Source organism: Mytilus galloprovincialis, chromosome 3 (genome assembly GCF_965363235.1).
Source record: "Mytilus galloprovincialis chromosome 3, xbMytGall1.hap1.1, whole genome shotgun sequence".
NCBI classification, from domain to species: domain Eukaryota; kingdom Metazoa; phylum Mollusca; class Bivalvia; order Mytilida; family Mytilidae; genus Mytilus; species Mytilus galloprovincialis.
This window is the reverse complement of record NC_134840.1, coordinates 60,035,859-60,057,267: the sequence shown is the minus strand read 5'-3', so window position 1 is coordinate 60,057,267 and position 21,409 is coordinate 60,035,859. Positions and strand designations below refer to the sequence as shown.

Here is a 21,409-nt window from a genome sequence, read left to right as displayed (position 1 = left end):
GGAAATTTCAGTTGCAATGGTTTTAAATGAAAGCTTGTAGGATTTGTGATTCAGAACATTAATAATAAACACACCTAACATCTATTTTAAGGCCGATTTTGGGGGGGGGGGGGGGGGGGGGGGTATTTGTGTGCGTACGGTATCAGAAAAAGACCATTCAAATATTTTTTTTCCCGATTTTCTGATCGCCTTGATATCTGCAAAAGAGACTTTTTAAGAACGTTTATTATTACTCTAAAGAAAAATCGTAGCTTCTTTATCATTGTATACGTAACATATTATCTACAAATTAAATTCAATCAGCGTACGGGAGGTTCATGTCCATCCTGTTACCGCTACTAGTATCAGCCGTTAAACTTTTCTCCCTTTGAAATACCTTAGAATCATTCCATACATGATACACGGAATATGCTAGACCTATGGCTTATAGTATCTAACATATGGACTTAACCTTGCTTACTGATCCATGAGGTGGAGGTGAGGTGAAAACTGTCTGACGGGCATGATGATCTTGCAAAGTACGCACATACCAAATATATTTATCATGCTACTCATTATAAGAGAGAAATGCATTTTAAAAAGAAATAACCACTTTTTTCAAGAAGTCACTGAACCATGAAAATGAGGTCAAGGACAATGGACATGTAACTGATGGCAACTTCGTACCATGAGGCATATATAATCAACGTATGAAGTATATAGGTCTTCCACCTTATAAGTTATTAAGCTTTAAAGAAGTCTGCTCACGCCGCCTCCATATCACTATTTTTATGTTTAACTTTCTGCGAAATAAGGCTTTCTAAGGAGGAAACCTGAACACATCAATTTAAGAGCAAGCATATACGTCCCTAGTAAAACTATCACTAGAGTATGTTGGCTCTGTTTGTGATCCATACTTACAACAAGACATAGATAGCTTTGAAAGGTCCAAAAGAGGGCTCCGCGTTTTGTAACAAAACAAAAATGTGTCCAAAGTACACTGATGCCCCACTCGCACTATCATTTTCCATGGTCAATGGACCGTGAAAATTGGTAAAAAATATAATTAGGCATTACTATTACAAAGATCATATCATAGGGAACATATGTACTAAGTTTTAAGTTGATTGGACTTCAGCTTCATCAAAAACTGCCTTGACCAAAAGCTTTAACCTGAAACTTGCACTTTCATTTTCTATGTTGAGTGGACCGTGAAATTGGGGTCAAAAGTTTAATTTGGCTTTAAAATAAGAAAGATCATATCATAAGGAACATGTGTATTAAGTTTCAAGTTGATTGGACTTCAGCTTAATCAAAAACTACCTTGACCAAAAACTTTTAACCTGAAGCGGGACAGACGAACGTACGCACAGACCAAACACATAATGCCCCTCTACTATCGTAGGTGGGGCATAGAAATCAGAAACACCTCAACCGTTGGTAACATGTTACACCATCTTGAACGGCGCAGTCTTTCTCATAGAAGAAACGACTCCGGATTGGTAATGCTATATAAAATTGAACACAAAAAGGTTGCAATACCTAAAAATAATAAATTTATCCCACAAAAAAGACGAGCAAGGCATTATAATTCGAACAGCTTCCAAATTCCATCCTGCAACACACAGAACAGAAAAGATCCTATATTCCAAGAACTATTACCGAGGAACAAACTTCCGGAAAACATTGTAAACTGCACTTCAGTAGACTCTTTCAAATCTTCAATTTCAAAGCATCAATATTAACTCAATTATAACATCTTACTTAATAATACAAACCATTTTTTTATTTTTCATATTCTAAAAAAAATGTATATATATATCAATTTAAGTTTCCTCCTGAGACATACAATGTAATCTTCAATTTGTTAAAGGCGGTCACTATATGGTAGAATAGAATAGAATAAAATCGGCTAATCAGAACATTGAATTGTATCTTTGATCGATTCTACAAATGTTCATTTAAACATGTGCGTGCAGCAGAAGTCTTTGTGACTTGATTCTGAAACTAATAGTAGTCTCAGCTTGATTGAAAGGCACAGGTCACTCGAGGATCTTGAATTTTCTCGGGATTTGGAGTTTCGTGTGGACCGGCTTTTTTTTTTTATTTGTAAAGAAATATAATGGACGAGTCGCTCTTGTTCTTCCCATGGACCTTTTAGTGTTCCGTGACAAGACTGTTTCTGATACTACAGACCATGTTTAATGAAAATGGGATCAAAAAGAATTTTGACACGCTAGCTAAGCAACAAACAGACAGAAGCATATTATTTCTATATATATGCACATTTCTAAACACTGCAATATATATTACCTGAAATTCAATATAACAAAAGATGTAACAAACTTTAATGTTTATTTGAACACAAAAAAAACAATCTTCTTAGATTGAATATAAATCATGTTAAAAATAAGTTGAGGATTTACACATGTAGAGTTAAAAGTATCCACAAGTCTATTTGTATCTGGCTATGGGAAACTGTTTTAACATTCATTCGCTATTTAATATATCTTGATTGATATTAGATATATTTACTAGCTATACAAGACATCTGAATTCATAAAGAAATCTTTAAAATAGTACATCAGATATAAATTCGTTAACTCAGTGATTATATATCTGAATTCTTATAAAAACATCTCATGTATAGTACATGTTATATGTTATAGGTTATGTTTATTTAGACATCTGAATTAATATGTTTTAAGATATGCCTTACAGGATTTTCGAATATATTATATTATTGTAATTCAAGTATATGATATATTGTAGATGTCTTAAATAGCAAATAAGTCCGGAAACGGCTTAACTTGTCACATATAACACCCTTTGATATTAAGATTAAAGAATATAACAAATAAAAATAAAAACTTTTTGTCATTCTACAATAACATGGTGATGTTTCATCAACCGATATAAACTAAGCAAACAGAAAATGTTCTATCATTTTAAAATAAATAGCTGTACCTTCAGCTCATGGTCATAATATGACCGTCATCCAGAAATGATTTCAGAAATTTATATTTTTTAGTTTAGGTTCGGAAACAGGCTCCCCTTTTTAACGAATCAAGTCTTATAACTCCAAAAGGTAAAATAAGATATTAATGAAATTGACAATAATTAATATAAATAATTTACCATCGAAGCCTTTTTTAGTATCATCCAAACTGTGGACAACGAATGGACAACAAACAGTATAGTATTTACCATAAAATTTCGTCTTCACAAAAACAATGATATCTCATCAATTACTATAAAACAAGCAATTGTTTGTTGGTCATTTTACATATTCTACCAAAACAATTATGTTTCAGCATTAGAAAGAACAAAAAATTAGTCACAATAGCTGAAATCCCAAATAGTATATACATATATACTCAAAAATGTGTTAGCTCATGAACATAATATCTGATAGGTTGCCTGCACATAAAGTTGTCTGAAAATAATATGCTGTCATTGCTGTATCCATCTATATTGCCCGCGACCCATTACATATGTTCATTTGCCATCACATTTTAGTGCGATTTCATCAATTTAAACCAATTTCTCACTATTGTATATGTTGTTTTACCTATAATATGTCATTTAACCTTCTGATTTCAGGTTTTATGCACAATGTGATAAAAAAGGTAAAGATAAATTACTATTGCAATATTCTATAAAAAGTCAAAGATACTGCTTCTCAATGAAGTATGTCTTTTTGTGAATTAGATTAAGTTTCAGAAACAAATTCAGATGTTCTATCTCAAAATTATTGTCATTTGTGTATTGAAATTCTACAGGAATGTCTAGAATTCATCAACAGTTGCAGCTATATGATATCCATCACCCAGAAATTATGTTCCAGGATTTGATCAAACTCTGATCGAAAAGACATAAAGTCTTCGAAAACTTTGGGCAGTTTCAAAACACAACCACAAGTATGTGCTGTTGGTCTACGCTCTAAACCAGTGAGGCTATTAAATTCAATAGTGATGCATTCAGCTGTCAACAGGTCTGAGCCGGTACAAAACCTTAAAAATCTTTTCAAAGTATCTGCCTCAAGGTTTTTCACAAATCTCTTAAGGTAATTGGAAACTTCTGAACAAGGTGCATCCATAAAATCTGGAAACTTTAAAATTTGAACAACTTTTCTATTAGTTGGTTGAAGTTTTTCATATAGCTCAGATAACTTCTTCAGGTCTATAAATTTTGCGTTGGTTTCTTCAAATACTGTTTTCCAACAATCTATGATATACTTTGGAGCTTGGATTATTTCTTTATGTGCGATTTCTTTTAAAATAAGCTTTATATTATTGTCTGTAGGTCTGGCCTTACATTCATGCGTCTCTAGTGCATCTAACAGTTCGTCGATATCTACACTGGAAAAATCATCCACAGCTTTCTTAAACACTTCTCTATCTGGTACCGATACAAATTGATAAAAGTCACTCATCAATTCTTTTGTCTCAATTTCATCACCTGGAGCTATACATTGTTCCATAAATGTCTTGGCCAATTGAATAGGCCAATAGCCACTAAACTTATATCCATACATCATGATGCGGGCAACAGACTTCCACTCCATATAGCCAAAATCATGTCTGAGACTTGGAATTTTAAATGTCTTACCTAGTGTACAATTCTCTAGAAAATAGCCCCAAAATTCGCTCAACACATCTCTCAACACACCACCTGTATCCTCTGCAATTTCCTTCTCCCCGTTCGGAAGGACCCGAATAATTGAAACCGGGTTGTTTATCAAGGATGGATCTTTGAAATAACATATCATCTCCATCATTGATAAACTTCCTCTGTGTATTTTAAGAGAGGCAGATGTTGGAATATCCTCATTTTCGAGATCTGGTCCAACATTTTGGAATGTTAAATGTGAACTTATATCACGGTCTGCTAATGGCGTACTTGTATTAGGGACATATCTTAATGTCACATCATTATTGTTTTCTCTTGGAACATTGTCAGTGCGGAAAGCTATTTCTGGGTCATATAGCTCATGATCACTTTCAAAGATTTCAATAGGAGGTAAAGGTGGAATATTATCAATGCTTCCAAAGAAAAAATCAAGTTCTGGATCTGGTAAGGAATTGTCAGACTGGTCTGTGTCCAATGCTGATGGTTTTATGCTTGCTTTTGTATTTTTAGGTGTTGTTGAAAGTTCTTTATTTTTATGTGTAGTTGAAAGTTCTTTATTTTTAGGTGTAGATGGAAGTTCTTTATCTATAGGTTTGGTTGAAATGTAAAACCTTAACATGGAAACCCCAGTTTTGTCGTACCATTCTTCAATGGTGTCTTCTGATTTGATCAATTCATGTGAAAAATCTCTCAATTCTATTTCAAAATCATTTATGTGTCCTATCTTACTCACTCCACCAGGGAAAAATACGGACTTGCCTTTTACCAAGACTGCTTCCGTGCCATCATCTTTATGAAAATCGAATTTTCTTGTACTTCCACCATGCATTTTCAGTTGTCGGAATTGGCTGGCAGACACGTCATAGTTCAGCCAGCCGATTGAGACCTTTTTGGTTTTTTTCCAGGCATTTGCGTTCCCAATCAAATGTGATTTTTTTACTGGTTCCTCATCGGAGTCTGAATCCACTTTCTGAATATTTAATCTTTTACGCAACTTCTTGATTAGTGTGTTTTTTTTGGTTTTCGGTCCCTTCTTACAAAATTCTCTTAAGACAAACCGATCGCCAGCTAATGGAATATATTCTTTCAACGAATCATCTGGAATGGCTTGCAATATATCACGATCAATCTAAAAAAAATAACAGACATAATTATGACATGCATTTATCATTGTTAAGGGATAAACAACATCTGTTACTAGAAAAATGTAGAGGCTTGCTTCATTTTTGGAGCTTGGAAAAACCTGAATTAACAATACATAGTCCCCTACCGGCTAAAACATAATTGTACTGGAGCAAAATGTTCCTCTCTGAACCAACCACTACTCCATCTTCTTCAGAACGACCATTAGATAAGAAAGTCCTTCACAAAAACTTCTAGATGAATGATTATTACCTTCTGATCATGCTAATAGAGACGGGTTAATATTTCAATATTCACAGAGAAGAAGACTGTAATATATGCCATGAAACTGATACATTGTAACAAAGAACATTTCCTCTTTAAATGTAAAAGAAATAATAACTGATCTAGTTATAAGCTACATGTATATACGGATGATGATTGTATGTCTATTTCTAAATACAAACAAGTAACCAAACTATTAATCTCTGTAATAAAAAATCATAAGAACTTATCAGCATTTTTTTTAAAGTCAGTCGGTGGAACTAGGGACCGAAGCAGTTATTTTTCTTGATGAAAGGATGTCGACATTCAAGGCATTAACCATTTGATCCACAAAAAAATAATTCTTAGCCAGCTTTATTTGATAATTAACATATCTATAATATAAAATTAAAAAAGACCTAGAAAATTCAAATTGCACGAGTTTGTATTGTATTGTAATGTATTGTATTACATTGATTGCAGTGTACAAATGTATTGTATTGCAATACAAGATGATACTAAACAATACAACACAATACCATTGTGCATTATATTGTTTTTTATTGCATAGGAATATAATATATTTCCCACAGAAAGTAACCAAAAGTTAGTGATTTATCTTCAAAATTCATGACGTCATCAATGACAAAATCTTAGTTAAAACCATGTTTCAATTTCAAATATTATATAATTATACATTAAAAGGGTGAATATATTGTCCCTCGTAGAACAGATATTGCACTCGTAAAAGGTAAAATCACAAAAATACTGAACTTAGAGGAAATTCTATTCGGAAAGTCCACAATCACATGGCAAAATCAAATAACAAATAGATATAGGAAGATGTGGTGTGAGTGCCAATGAGACAACTCTCCATCCAAATAACAATTTAAAAATTAAACCATTATAGGTTAAAGTACGGCCTTCAACACGGAGCCTTGGCTCACACCGAACAACAAGCTATAAAGGGCCCCAAAATTACTAGTGTAAAACCATTCAAACGGGAAAACCAACGGTCTAATCTATATAAACAAAACGAGAAACGAGAAACACGAATATATTACATAAACAAACGACAACTACTGTACATCAGATTCCTGACTTAGGACAGGTGCAAACATTTGCAGCGGGATTAAACGTTTTAATGGGCCCAAACCTTCTCCCTTTTTCTGAAACAATAGCATAACATCACAACATATAAAAACATACGATAAAATATCAATTGGCAGACTTAACTCAATCAAAAAACAAATGGACAAGAACTCATATTCCTAACTTGGTACAGGCATTTTCTAATGTAGAAAATGGTGGATTTTAAAAACCTGGTTTGATAGCGCTAACCCTCTCACTTTAATGACAGCCTCATCAAATTCCGTTATATTTACATTGATGCGTTAACTAAACAGACACAACTAGATACCATTGAGATGGGAGCCATCTCTGTTGGCCCCGCTGTCAATAAGGTGGGGTAAATAAGTTGTATGGATAATCTGATATGAAGCGTTATTTGAAGTTATTACATAGTCTCATGTGTGATTTTATTCTAAGATTTTAAGTTAAAACTGATAAATATTCTCAACTTACTTTCATAGTATAATATTGATATGACTGCATGATGTGAACTCATTGTTGACTACTCTAAGGTGACTTCTGGATATATGAATTGATGTTTGAACAATATGTTTAAAGGTGCTGCCCAATTGATATTTGTCACATATTTTTAGAATTATGACCCACCAAGTATAAAGTATGAAATATTAACGGTTCTCGAGAGGTAGAGCGGACACAATTTGTTAAGAGCAAAGAACAGATGAACAGACCGACGGACTGACTTTTGACCTAGGATGCATATATTATGACACATTCTCTGGTGTTGGTTAATATATATGTTAAGTTGAAAATGTTTGTCAGGTATAAAGTATGAAATAATAACAGCTGTCCTCTCAAAATATAGTGTGGATCAAATTTGTTAGCGATGGACAGACCAACAGACAGACAGACCTTTGACCTAGGAAGTTGTACATACATCATGACCCACTCTCTGGTGTTGGTTAAAATGGATGTCAAGTATAATATTTGAAATCATAACAGTTCTCAAGATATAATAGAACGGACACGATCTTCACCACTGTGAGGACACAGGTTTGTCAACTGAAACCAAAGTTTATTTTACCTTGACCTTTGACCTAGGATGTTGTACATACATCATGACACGCCCTCTGGTGGTGGTTAAAATGGATGTCAAGTATAAACTTTGAAATCATAACGGGTATCAAGATATGGAGCGGACACGATCTACACCACAGGACACGGGGTTGTCAACTGAAACCAAAGTTTTTGACCTTGGACCTAGGAATTTGAACATACATCATGACACACACCTCTGGTGGTGGTTAATAAACATGTAAAGTATATAGTATAAAATCATAATGGTTCTCTAGATATGGAGCGGACACAAAGTGTTACGGACGGACATACTGATCACTATAGGGCGCCCCGCCTAAAGGCGGGGCCCTAATAAATAAAATAGTCAAAATATGGGTACATCAGTCATCATCGTATAACAATTTTAAAAGGAACAATTTAACAGAACATAAAAACATATAGTATCTACAAACACATTCATTGGTGCAAGCTCGCGTGATAGAAAATTCTACTAGGGACAATATTATACAATTACTGTCTTTTGGTGAGGTAAATGTGTGGTTTTGTTGACTTTTGAAAAAAATTATATTCAATGAGGCCAACGGCCGAAGTGAATATTAGTTTTTTTTCAAAAGTCAATAAAACCACATATTTACCGAAACAAAAGACAGTATTAAATGTATTATTCCATATTCCGAGAGAAATTAATGTAATGGAAAATATTTACCAAAACCAATTGTACATCAAACGTTTTTTTTACCAAAATTATACACGTAAAAGCACGCGACGTTTTGCGCGGTGAATATCCTTTTTCCGCAGGTGAATATGCTTATTTATTCAAAATCCCATTCATATGAAAAACCTACTAATATTTTATCAATATGGAATAATCCCCAATATTCATGCAATAATCCCATATTGTATTATACATGTATTGCAAATGTATAGTTTTTCAATGCACTGCAATGTAATACAATATAATTTACTATTGTATTGTATTGTATTGTTTAGGTTGCAAAGTTTACATCCAAGTTATTCGAAAATAAGTGTTAGTTAAAACTTAAGAATACTTACCAACTTGTTATCACTCAAGTTTTTTATTTGTGTATCAGTTATCCCACGTTCTTTCAGTAATGCTATAATTTTCTCCTCCATATTTATTGAGCTTGCTGAAATTTAAAAAAAATGTGATGAAAAGATATGCGCAGAGTAACATAAAACCATTGCAGCACTATCAAGGCAATAAATTGAACTAAGTCACAGCTGAATAGTTCCTGTATACTTATTTTAAAAGAAATATCAAATTTTAGGTATGGCAGCATACCCTTCTATGATTCACTTTTCAAATTAAAATGGAAGAGCCATATAGTTTACTGTGGATTCATTTATTTTCGTGAGTACCAATTTTCGTGGATTAAGAAAAGCTTGCATATTTGTAAAGGCGAAAAAGAAAGTGAATCGTGAAGCCCGAAAACAGTATTTTTTCAATCTTTGCATCCAAATTGAAGATTACTAGTATGTCATATATTTTACATTAAATATATTTGCAGAATAAAAACATTGGTAATGACAGTCCAAGACAACATATTAGTCCCCTCTAACTACACGTGTGTTAAGTAGTAGTTTACTCGTAGTAGCCCACAATGCAATGTAGTTCATTGAGTCGATTGGTCGGTTTTTCAAGGCCTTATTGGCCTTCGGTTTTGGAAATTACAATGCAAAATTCTGACGTCAGAAAATCTAGTGTTCTCGAAATGTTATATAAGTGCAAAGCTTGAGCTCTAAAAAATTTCGACAGTATTCGAACACACGGATCATCTGTCCACAAATTAATGGTACGACAATTTTCAAATTGACTTAACCAATGTCTTATTTGGCAATTTGTCCGATTGTGTGACCTTGTCAACGCGGGTTTAAACGAGCGCGGAAGTAGTCTCGGTGGTGACGAAAAGCGTGTTTGTGAACTCCCTGTATATTTATCCCGAACTGTCACAAAAGCAGCCCAAACTCTTGTTACCTCTGGTATATCATACTGATCCCCCTGATAGATACTCTCATACCTAGCTAGGAATAGGTGCCTTTTTAATGAGACTATGTAGTGATTGAAGTCGCTGGGGAGTAGATTTATATCTCTCGACCCGATCAGGTTTGGCGAGAAAGTAACTCTTATGTTATGCTCCTCCTTAACAGGAACAAGTCTTCTTCTCCTGGGTCTAGCACCTGCATATTCCATGAAGAATACAGGAGAACCAGGTGTGCCTGTACCCATGTCATAGAATTGAGCCCAAGCTCAACCTAAACTCATTCTCGTCAATCTTTTGTTTCATTTCCCGCAAACAATTTTTTTAAAGCGATTTAACTGATTATTTTAGTTTTTATAAATAAATTTATCGAGTTTACATAATATATGTGGATATGTGACGTGGGTGCCAGTGAAACTAAACTGGGATGCTGTCACCGAACTTTATAAAAACTAGACAGCAACCCAAAATTTCATCTAAATCTAGATCTAGGTAGGGTTTGCCCTATGCTTTCGCTCTAGGACTTCTTTCAAGGTGATGCCCATCTTCGCTAGCCAAGGGTTACGATCCACTCCCACTCCCGCTCTCTTCTGAAGAGAGCGGGAGTGGATCGTACTGAAGAGAGCGGGAGTGGATCGTACTGAAGAGAGCGGGAGTGGATCGTAACCCTTGGCTAGCGAAGATGGGTGATGCCCGACTTATATCTTTTAATTTATTTTTGGTATTATTTTTACCGGTCTATGCCACCAGTTTATAATTTGTTTAAATATGCGTATTCTGGAACAAGATGTCTGAAGTTCAGTACTCTTCAAGTTTCGGTCAGGAGTAGTCCAAATAATTATGACGTCTTGAAAGGCTATTATAACTAAGGCGTCAAAGAAAAAAATTATAATAGCCTTTCAAGACGTCATAATTATTTGGACTAGGTCAGGAGTAACTTCTGGATTCTTTTTTAAATGGTGATTATAGAAAGTCTAGACACTCCGATGGCTAACCAAGTCATAACATTTGACCTTGACCGCAGTCATGCTATCAAAGTATCGGACTAAATGATCAACTGGAATAATAATCTGGACCGTTACCAAATAAACAAGGGTCTGGTTCACCAGTCACCGCATTCCCGTCCAAACTCCGTAGTTCTGGTAGTAGCAGTAGTCGGACCCCGATATAAACTGCACCTCTGTATGAATCTTTGAAGTTTATTTACACTCGGATATGAATTGCAATCCCACACTCACTCTGTATTATAGATTTGTATGTTACAGAGTAAAGTTTAACCTAAAACATTTCAAATAAACCTTGGGGTAAGCAAGGAATGTAGGGGCAGACAGACGATAGTGGTCAAGTACGACACCACAATTGCAACTGACTTGTCAGAAAAAAAGTTTACGTTACCGGTATTAGATTAATATACCAAATATACAAGTAAAAAAAAGGAAGGGAAGATAAAACAACATTACACTCGTTTTGTCCTGAATATGCTTTCTCTCAAATGGTTTGTAATCTGTTACCACTAAAAGGGAAGTAAACAGGATGAATGTTAATCAAAGGATCAACTCAGGCAAGGGACAAGGCGTAATAAAATAAATCAGTAAGGTACAAGTTCAGTTTTATTAACCAACACACATATGAATCAGCTGCACATTTAATTTGTTATGTTACAGTTTGGCGAGTCAAGGGTCTATTTCTACAGTCTATATTATGATTTCTTAGACCAAGAATAAATTCTTTCAGTATCTTATTTTCTTTAACGACTCACTCTGCCGTTTTGATCAGGGCTTGCATATGGATTTCGCTTGTTGACGCTCCAATACTTAAATTTACCGTCTACAAGTTCAAGTCATAGATTTGACACGCGTGAATGTCGACAAATTATGGCCCCAAACTTTTACTGACTTTAACCCACAAGTTATAATTAACTTTAACATAAACAACAGTCTACTGATCAGCTGAACAGTCCGTCGAATCTCGTTATTCGCCAACTGACAACTTTCAGAATTTTTCAAAACCTTTCAATTCCTCAATTCTTAATACAACTCATTTAACCAGCGAACTGCTTTCTAAATAAATTACGCCTGGACACGTTAATATTCTCAAGTTTTCGCTAAATCTCCAATGCAAACCGTGATCAAAAACCAGCGTTTGAGCCAGATTTAGTTAATCAAAATATATTCATAAATAGGAGGGAGACTTCCTACCTAGAACAAACAGTAAAACACATTTTATTTAATACACTAGTATATAAAATAGCGCGAGATTTCCCACTGAGACCACTTCGAGAAATTCGCGCATATGGACTGAAAATTCCCGTCATTGCCTTACCTCTTAACACCTGAGAATCTGAGCTGAAAATAATGTTCAGAAGACAATCACTGCACGAGATAATTTTTTCCCGGGAAATCAATCGAGCTCTGATTGGTTGAGAAAGGAAAAATATTTTGAACGCTAATGCGAGGTTCGTTACGTCATTAAAAATTAAGGAGTGAAAAGAAAAAGCTCAATGGGGTAGAAGACATATATAAATCAACACAATACATCATACAAAAATAGCATATTATATACATATATGTACCCAGAGGCGGATTTAGAGGGGGCCCAGGGTGCCCGGGCCCACCCTTTTTTGGGGGGAAAATTGGTTGCTTATATAGGGAATCACTGAAGCGTGACTGGAGCGGGCCCCCACTTATGCAAATTTCTGGATCCGCCAATGGTATCTATCATGCAGTTGTTGAGTCCACCCTCCTCAGTGAATATGACTTTTTGACAAAGGGAGCCGTATATTGCATAATTGACGGACATGAAAGACATAAAACGAATGTATCCAAAAAATCCATATTATCTTTATCAGAATGGATATTTCTAACTTTCTGCAAAAATTCAAGTCTCAAATCTTTATTGTTTATACATGTAAATAAAAAATGTTCTTCATCATCTATTTTATTTAGACAACAATGTTGACATAAACTTTCTTCCCTTCTTTTTTTTGTATCTACTCCTTTCAATTTCCAAAATATTGTCACTTACCCTTAATTTAGTATTTTTTTTCCTTATTTCAAAGTTATTCTCTTTAAGTAAATAATTGGCTCAGTTTCATATTTCTTTTTGATTTTACTATAGATATATATACTGAAATAATTTATTTTTTTCTGTTAAAGAATTACATTTTTTAAAGAACAGCTTTTTATAGTTTTCTTGCATAATATCTTTCATGTGTTTATTTTTCTTTTATAAAGTCAATATTTTGTATATCAGATATATTCAAATTATTTTCACGAGTTAAATGTTTTACAAACGTATACAAAAGGTCCCTGTTTCAACCAACAGTTTACCTGTGTAATATGCATCATATAACAGCGGATTAATTTCTGTGTTGAATACTCTTGCCATATATTTTAGTGCTTGAACCTTTACATATGCATGAACATCTATTGGCTAATGTCCTAACTCTGTCCTTGGTGCAATGTTAACTACTTTTTTAATTAAACCTAGAATTGATTTGCAAAATTTTAAATTCACCTTTTCAATAAAGCTATTATCAATTGCTGTTAGTTAATCAAAATCTTTATACTAATGAAATAAATAAATAAAAAAAAAAAAGTGAACCACAAATTTTATAATACAATTACACTATCCGAATGTATCTGCTATGATAGGGTGCTGTTTTGCCTCAAACATTGAAATAACAGCGTGGATATAAATATTTTCTCATAGCTTCACCGAATAATGTTATGTAGTACGCTAAAATGTCGTATCCACAGCCGAGATCCCCGGCACAGGACTGGACCCTGGGTTTATTACCGACTATCCTTTCATGTTTAACTATGCCGACGACACTAACCAAATTTTATCCTGTTCTTACCAGAAAACATTTAAAAAAATACCCTGTTCTAAACTGAAATATTTAAAATTATACCATGTTCTGGACATAAGTATAGATTATTACATGGCATTTGTCATATCAAACCGTTTATCGGCCCAAGGTTGTGATATCACGAACGAGGGCCGATAAAGTGTCTGATATGAAAAATGACATGTAATTATCTTTTTATCATATACTTCAGCACAAGATATACAGACAAGAACTATTAAAATTGAATTTTGCTTCTCTTTGCAATTTCAGAAAATATTTACAGACAACCAAATCAAATTCTTTACTTTAATTGTTTTATTGATATATAACAAGCATTTTATTTGTTTTGTCACAACAATTATCATGTTCTTCAATCATATTGTCACCTTATTTAATATGTCTTTCAAAAAATGTTTTACTTAATTCATTTTTGCTCCTCAACTATTTTATCACTTGCCGTTTTCCGCGTAACCGTTCTGTTGTCGTTTTCAATAAAATTTCCGGAAATGCACGAAGTTGCATGTGATAAACGTCACGGAAATTAACGGAAAGGCATGTGATAACATTCCGGAAGCATTCAATAAAGGTACCTTTATCAGCCCGCTATGGCAATTCTTAGAAATCTGGTCAATAAACAAATTAATCCTTTCATAGCCTTTTGATATTTTCAAATGTTATTGAACTGTAAAATTTTAGTAAATATTTTACAAGTATATGATAAATATATATCATCATGGAAATAGATGCTGTCCTAGACCTGGGTTCTATAACCTCTATACTGTATTTTTAACTGTTTAATTAGCAACCCTATTTTAGAAAAAAAGACCATGTTCTCACCAGCAGACCATGGAAAATCGACCATGTTTACCGGCACACTCATACCTCTATAAATATGTGTGCGTAATTTTTATATGATTCACATTTAAATGGAACTACAAAATAACCAAATCATTTGCTTTCCATGTTTGTTATAAAGTAAATATCGTGACAAATCAGTGACGAACTGAAACCTGTATAAGCAACTATTAAAAGGTAAATGTATGGCCTTCAACAATGAAATAAAACCTAAAGTAAGCCGCTATATTAAAACAGTATCAACTTATTTCATAATCGTTTTGTTAAATGTTTCAATGTTTTTTTTATAAATAGCACAAACATGTTATGTACAGATATGCAAAGGGTCAAATTTATTGAAAACAAATCGGGTGATACTATGTCCGGTTTGGAATTGATGTATTTTTTTTTACAATTCCCCGTGTTACGTGACATCAACGTTAATAAGCACAAAAAAAATGTAATTGCTGAAATCATGGGCATTATAGAAAGCGCATTACATGTACATTGTATATTACGATAATTAAATTATTTTGACCACTCTCTTTATCAACATGCTTTCAAAATCAAAACTGAATATTATATGTTTCAATAGAATAAAACTGTAAAGACTGGGTCCATATCTCATAAATATGCATTTGAATGTAAACTTTCATTTATATTGATGATCTATGTTGCCTGGTGCTTTTGTGACATTCTCCTCATATATCTGGTTTTTTTTCTACAGTTAGATTTTTCGCAAGATTTTTACGGGGAGTTATATTAACACATCCATTCTTCTTTTCTATGCACACCCCACAAACAAATTAATACATAATTTCTTACTTGTATAATCAATCTTCAAATTGACATTATATTTTTTCGGAGCGCAAGAGTCGTTTAGTGATTGTAAACGATGTTAATCGGAAAACAATTAATCAAATGCATATGTTTCAACCAAACATCGTTAAATTTGCCAATATAGCGGTATATTATTTTTTTCTCGCTATTTTTGTTTACTTTTGTTTCTTTGTTTGAGATATAATGTCTATTTCGCTGAATTAAATTAAAAACATAAACTGTTTAATAGTATCTCTCCATTCTTGACTTTGGATGTAAATATGACCATTAACTCTTACAATATACATTTAACAATTCTAAACATACCTTTCTTCTTTGTACTGTTTGCCATTTCCGGAAGTCAATATACACGTGACAATGTCATAACTCGCACGCGGAAACTATCTCGTAATTACGACATAATATTAACATGTCGTAATTACGACAAGATATGTCGTTTAAACGACAAAGCGATGTCGTTATTACGACATAAGGTTGTCGTTATAACGACATCTTATGTCGTAATAACGACATCGCTTGTCGTAATAACGACATCGCTTGTCGTTTAAACGACATATTTTGTCGTAATTACGACATCTTATGTCGTAATAACGACATATATTACAACATATTATGTCGTAATAACGACATCGATATGTCGTTATTACGACATAATATGTCGTTATTACGACATAAGATGTCGTTATTACGACATAAGATGTCGTTATTACGACAAAGCGATGTCGTAATTACGACATAAGATGTCGTTTTTACGACATACTATGTCGTAATTACGACATATTTTTTTTTTTTGAATGGCCCTTATCGGCTTCCGTAGTTCATGATACGAATCTGCAGAAAACATTAGTCTACATGTCAAGAAAAGTTATTATAACTTAACTAATTCTTGCGTTAGTGATATAACATTATTACCGGTCCAATGTTTTGGCTTTGTGTCTCTTCTGTTGACCTTTCATAAGGCAACTAATATTTTTAAGTAAGTCATAGCAATTTTTTTATTTGTAATTTGTCTATAAGGAAAAAGTACCAACACTGTATGTGTCACTCTCTATCGCCAAATGTGTTCCATTGCTAGTAGATACGTATACGAAGGCCTAAATTATAAAACACAAATACATCGTGTAAAGCTGGACCATGATCAATTTATCTGAACAGTTTGGTTTGTTTATGTAATTTTTACCTGTTTCTTGTTTCTTTGAAATAGATTAGACCGTTGTTTTTCCCGTTTGAATGGTTTTACACTAGTAATTTTGGGACCCTTAATAGCTTGGTGTTCCGTGTGAGCCAATGCTCCGTGTTGAAGGCCGTACCTTGACCTATAATGGTTTACTTTTATAAATTGTTATTTGGATGGAGAGTTGTCTCATTTGCACTCATACCACATCTTCTTATATCAAGTTGTATGCGTCTTTAAATATACATTTCAAATTTAAAGGCAACTGGATAAAAAAAAATAGATTTTAAGATCACGCATGCAGTTTGCATTTCTTGGAACGAACTGCATTAATACTTACAGTCGGAAACCCGGTTGAAGTAGTACAAAAGAATCGCAGCTCTTTGTTAGAAGAGAATGCGATAAATGCTTACTGTAATGTTTACTATAGTGACAAAAACTTAAAAAGTTAAAAGAAACAAATAAAATGACAATTTTCTTCTCAATTGCGAAGTGTTTCATTTTAAAAACACATTTGCATAAGTTTTCAATTGATCTAGAACATAGTTAAGCAGAACAATTATCAAGTCGACGACATGGGTATCTTTCAAGTTGGATGTAGAAAATGCATAACCTCCGATTTTTTTCAAAAAATTACCACGGACGGAAAACATCAATCTATTAATTCAGTAATTTTCGTGTCTGCCCTTCCATTATGTGACCCAAGAAAAAAATCCAAAAAATGGGTTACAATTGTATCGAAAGAGAAAATCGAGTGCACCTTTTTATGTTAGGGCGTGTTTGAGTTGAATATTTTGTCTTGATATCGTACAAAGCAAGCATATTTTATACATAGTCTCGCTTCAGATGCTATCATTTTTATATATCAAAGCTACAGGTTGACTTTATAACATAAAAAAATCACAGTACTAAAAGATGAAATATATGGGTCAAGTGAAATACCTATCTAATGAATCACAAAAACAGAGTAGGTGTGTTCGAATAGCTATTTTTTTTTTAACTAAAAGTGCTTGACGACAGTCTTTCAAGTTGGGTGATGAAAATGCATATCTTCGAAAAAGATATATTTTTTTGTGTGTGATAACTAGGGTTTAAAATCTGCAACCACTAAAAAAATCTAGTCTGCCCTTCCACGAAATATTTAATTAGAATTTTTTTAAATGTTTATGAATTTTCGAAAATTCCACCTGACAACCGATCAGACAATTATAGTTTTAAGTTGAATCAATGCAGACACGATCATTTACTGATGTTCATTAGCTAGTTGATAAATTTGTCTTTTAAAATACAACTGACATATAAGGATCGTAATGGTGCAATGTGGATAAATTTATCGGTTTCCAAGAGCAAAATTAGCAGCGCGTCATTCCTACAATTGATTCCATTTCTACGATTGTGAGAATGAACTGGCGTAATGAGCAGATAATTTTGACAAAGTAGACTCCTGACTGCTTATATTCGTAAAAAGTAAAATAACAAAAACGTGAACTCCGAAGAAAATTTAAAATTGAATGTTCGCAATCATATGACAAAATCAAAAGTTCAACCACATCAAACGAATGGATAACAACATAAGGTATCATTTCAAAATTAAAATGTCAATTTCTGAGGTTATGTTGAATGTTACTGCGATGTTTTTTTGGTTATTTGATATAAATCATATGTAATACTAATAGCTAAACGAACATTTCATTGGTTGAGACTGACAATGTGATTTTGATCAAAACGGTTTCTTAACTCCACCCTCTCAAAACACATTAATGTTTTGGCTTTCCTCATTTTCATTACCCAGCCCTTATAGGAAAAACAGATGCAGTGTGTATCATTTTTGTATAGTTTGTATAGATAGCCGTATAAAGCCTTCAGCAATGAGAAAACCTATAATGCATTGCAATTTATAAAAGTTCTAAACATGTAAAATGTAAAAAAAAAACAAAAAAAAAAAAAAAAAACGAGAGAACTGGTTTATGTAAGAAGCAATAAATGAAAAACAAATATGACAAAAGTGAGATACAGCAACAAACGATAACCACTGAACTAAAGACACTATACAATAAACAGACACAAACGGAATGTGGCGTTATGAAACATGTTTGCAGGCGCATAACCATTCCTTGATCCGGTAGTTTTGAATCTAACTGACAGGGCATTTTGTTTTTATCGAAAAATTTGTATTTTAAGGAAAGCTTTGCTTAGAAGTAGGAGATAGTGTGCAAAATATAAAGATTTTTTATTTGCTTTACAATTTTTTTTTTCTTTAGAAGAAAATGACTGTCGTCAAAAAGACTGAATACCAACGACCAGTGGACCGAGGTTGGGCATGGGTTGTTATGTGTGGTAAGTTTGTTACAAATCAATGGTGAAAATTAAAAAAAGAACCGATGATAACACAATTATTTTGATCATTTTAATTGGTCGAATCAATCACGTAGTATTCGTATCTCAACAAAACGCAGCATCCTTGACTGCTCGATTTCTCCATTACAACGATATAAGAATAAAATGCTTCATTTTTGTAGCTCTATATGAAAGAGCCATCTGATCACGTGTATTAGCAATGTGTTGGGTTTTTATTTCGTGTGGTTTGTTTTATTTGATTTTTTTTAGGGTGGGGTGTGGTTCGGTCAATTTTTCTCAGTATTAAATATATGATTTGATTCAATGATTTATCAGTGTTGTAAATGTCGATAAGACCGCAACCAAATATTAAAAACACACTCAAGAAACCTTCATTTGGAATATTCAGGTTTTCCTAACAAATGTTTTTTTATGATATTTTTTTGGCATCTTGAGTCAATTGCGGATCCAGGGGCCAATTTCACAAAACATCGTAAGTCTAAGATTACACTTAAGTCGAGTCTTAAGTCAAAAACCAATTTCACATAAGAACTTACGTCAAAACTTACGACCAACTTTGATCGTAAACTTAAGAGTGCCTCTACCCACTCTTGCGTGTCTAAGAAATACTTACGACCACTCTTACGATTATCTTAAGTATTTATAAAATGATCGCCGAGTTGCCAATTTTATTCTTTATACGTCACTTACGTAGCAAAAGCATGTGAAGAGACCGTACGAACCCATTAGATATGTATACAGATGCCGAGATCATAAACCGCTATCGTGTCAGGTAAAATTCGATCACGCCCGCTCGATTAGTATTTATATCTGCGCTGTACCGATGACGTCCCCAGGTCGTGGTGTTAATGTAATAACATAAACTTATAATCGTCCGCATTCAGCTCAATCACCGGGTATTGTCGGTACAGCGGACATAGGCACCAACCAAGGGGGGAGTGATCGATATTTACCTGTACCGGTAAGACAATCTTTGTGTTGTTTACATAATATCAATGTGTACTTCCTTTGATCTAAACCGATAATTGTGGTGTTTTTTTAAGAAATATGATTTAATCGTTGATGATTAAAGAAGTTTCATTATTTTCCAAAACAAGAATACTTACTAAAAACATGTGCAATTACTTGTCAAAGACTTTGGTGCTCGTCTGATCCACAGGTATTTGGGGCATTGACCCCCCAGTGGCGGATCCAGGGGGGGGGGGGTTCCGGGGGTGCGCACCTCCCCTTTATTTTTGCCGATCAATGCATTTGTATCGGGACATATGTTTTGCACCCCTTTGCACCCCCCCTTTGCCCTGGGTTAGCACCCCCCCTTTCGAAAATTCCTGCATCCGCCCCTGCCCCCCTTTTTTGGACCTCACTAAAAAAAATTGTTAGGTGTTTTTTTTTATTTATTTACAATTTTCTACAATGTATAAACATATATCAAGTCTCAACAATCCATTGCTAGTCGATTACAATAAATTTTTTACTATCCATACGAGCCCCAATAGAAAAAAGAAGCTTCTTTTTTCACTCGGGGCTCGTATGGATAGTAAAAAATTTATTGTAATGGTCAGATCCCCTGATATGATTCTGTATTCATTGCAACTCTTATTGTGTGTGCGTTATAAGAATAGCTTTTCATAAGTGTGTGTGGGGGGGGGGACTGACCTAAGAAGGAGGGGGACAATCAAGTCATGTATCAGTGATTCCCTATATAATCAACCAAATTTTTCCCACGAAAAGGGGGGTGGGCGGGCTCACAGGGCCCCGCTGGATCCGCCTATGAGAGTACTGTTAGATTGATTGAGTATTATTGTTTGCTTCAACGATCATTTCAATATGTAATGAATATGTGTGACGAGAACAATTGCATGTATTCTTAGAAAACAATAACAAATTAACATAATATTTTTTTGTTTCACTGTTGATATATTTATTGCAGCCATATTCTTACAGCTATTCCTAAATGTTGGTATCTCCAAATCTTTTGGACTGTTCTTTATCCAGTTCATAATCGTTTACAAGACAAACGCTTCGCTGATATCAGGCGTTATAGCTTTACAGACAGCAATGTTCAGCCTTTCGTGTAAGTTATTTGTTTTAAAAAACAGAAAATTCCCAAATAAAAACATAAAAATATGTGTCTGTGTCTATATTTCCTCAGTCTGATTTGAAAAAAAAACAGGGAGTAAGTAATTAAAC

General features: G+C 33.8%; 1 protein-coding gene and 1 long non-coding RNA gene across 4 annotated transcripts in view; one reads left to right on the top strand and one right to left on the bottom strand.

Moving 5' to 3' along the window:
* LOC143068503 (monocarboxylate transporter 12-like) overlaps positions 1 to 21,409 on the top strand; it is a 39,783-nt gene that overhangs the window by 9,151 nt on the left and 9,223 nt on the right. For 2 of the 3 annotated variants that reach the window (XM_076242611.1, XM_076242612.1), the window contains exons 2-3: positions 19,123 to 19,198; positions 21,150 to 21,293. In XM_076242611.1, the coding sequence (XP_076098726.1) occupies positions 19,129 to 19,198; positions 21,150 to 21,293 (214 nt within the window). In that variant the 5' untranslated portion in view covers positions 19,123 to 19,128. Of the gene's footprint in view, positions 1 to 19,122; positions 19,199 to 21,149; positions 21,294 to 21,409 lie in introns of those variants that run through there. The other variant, XM_076242613.1, reaches the window with a different exon arrangement.
* On the bottom strand, positions 2,321 to 9,565 carry LOC143068501 (uncharacterized). Its single transcript, XR_012976182.1, has 2 exons — positions 9,217 to 9,565; positions 2,321 to 5,740 (listed from the first exon to the last, which is right to left on the bottom strand). It is a non-coding gene; the product is annotated as an uncharacterized LOC143068501 (long non-coding RNA).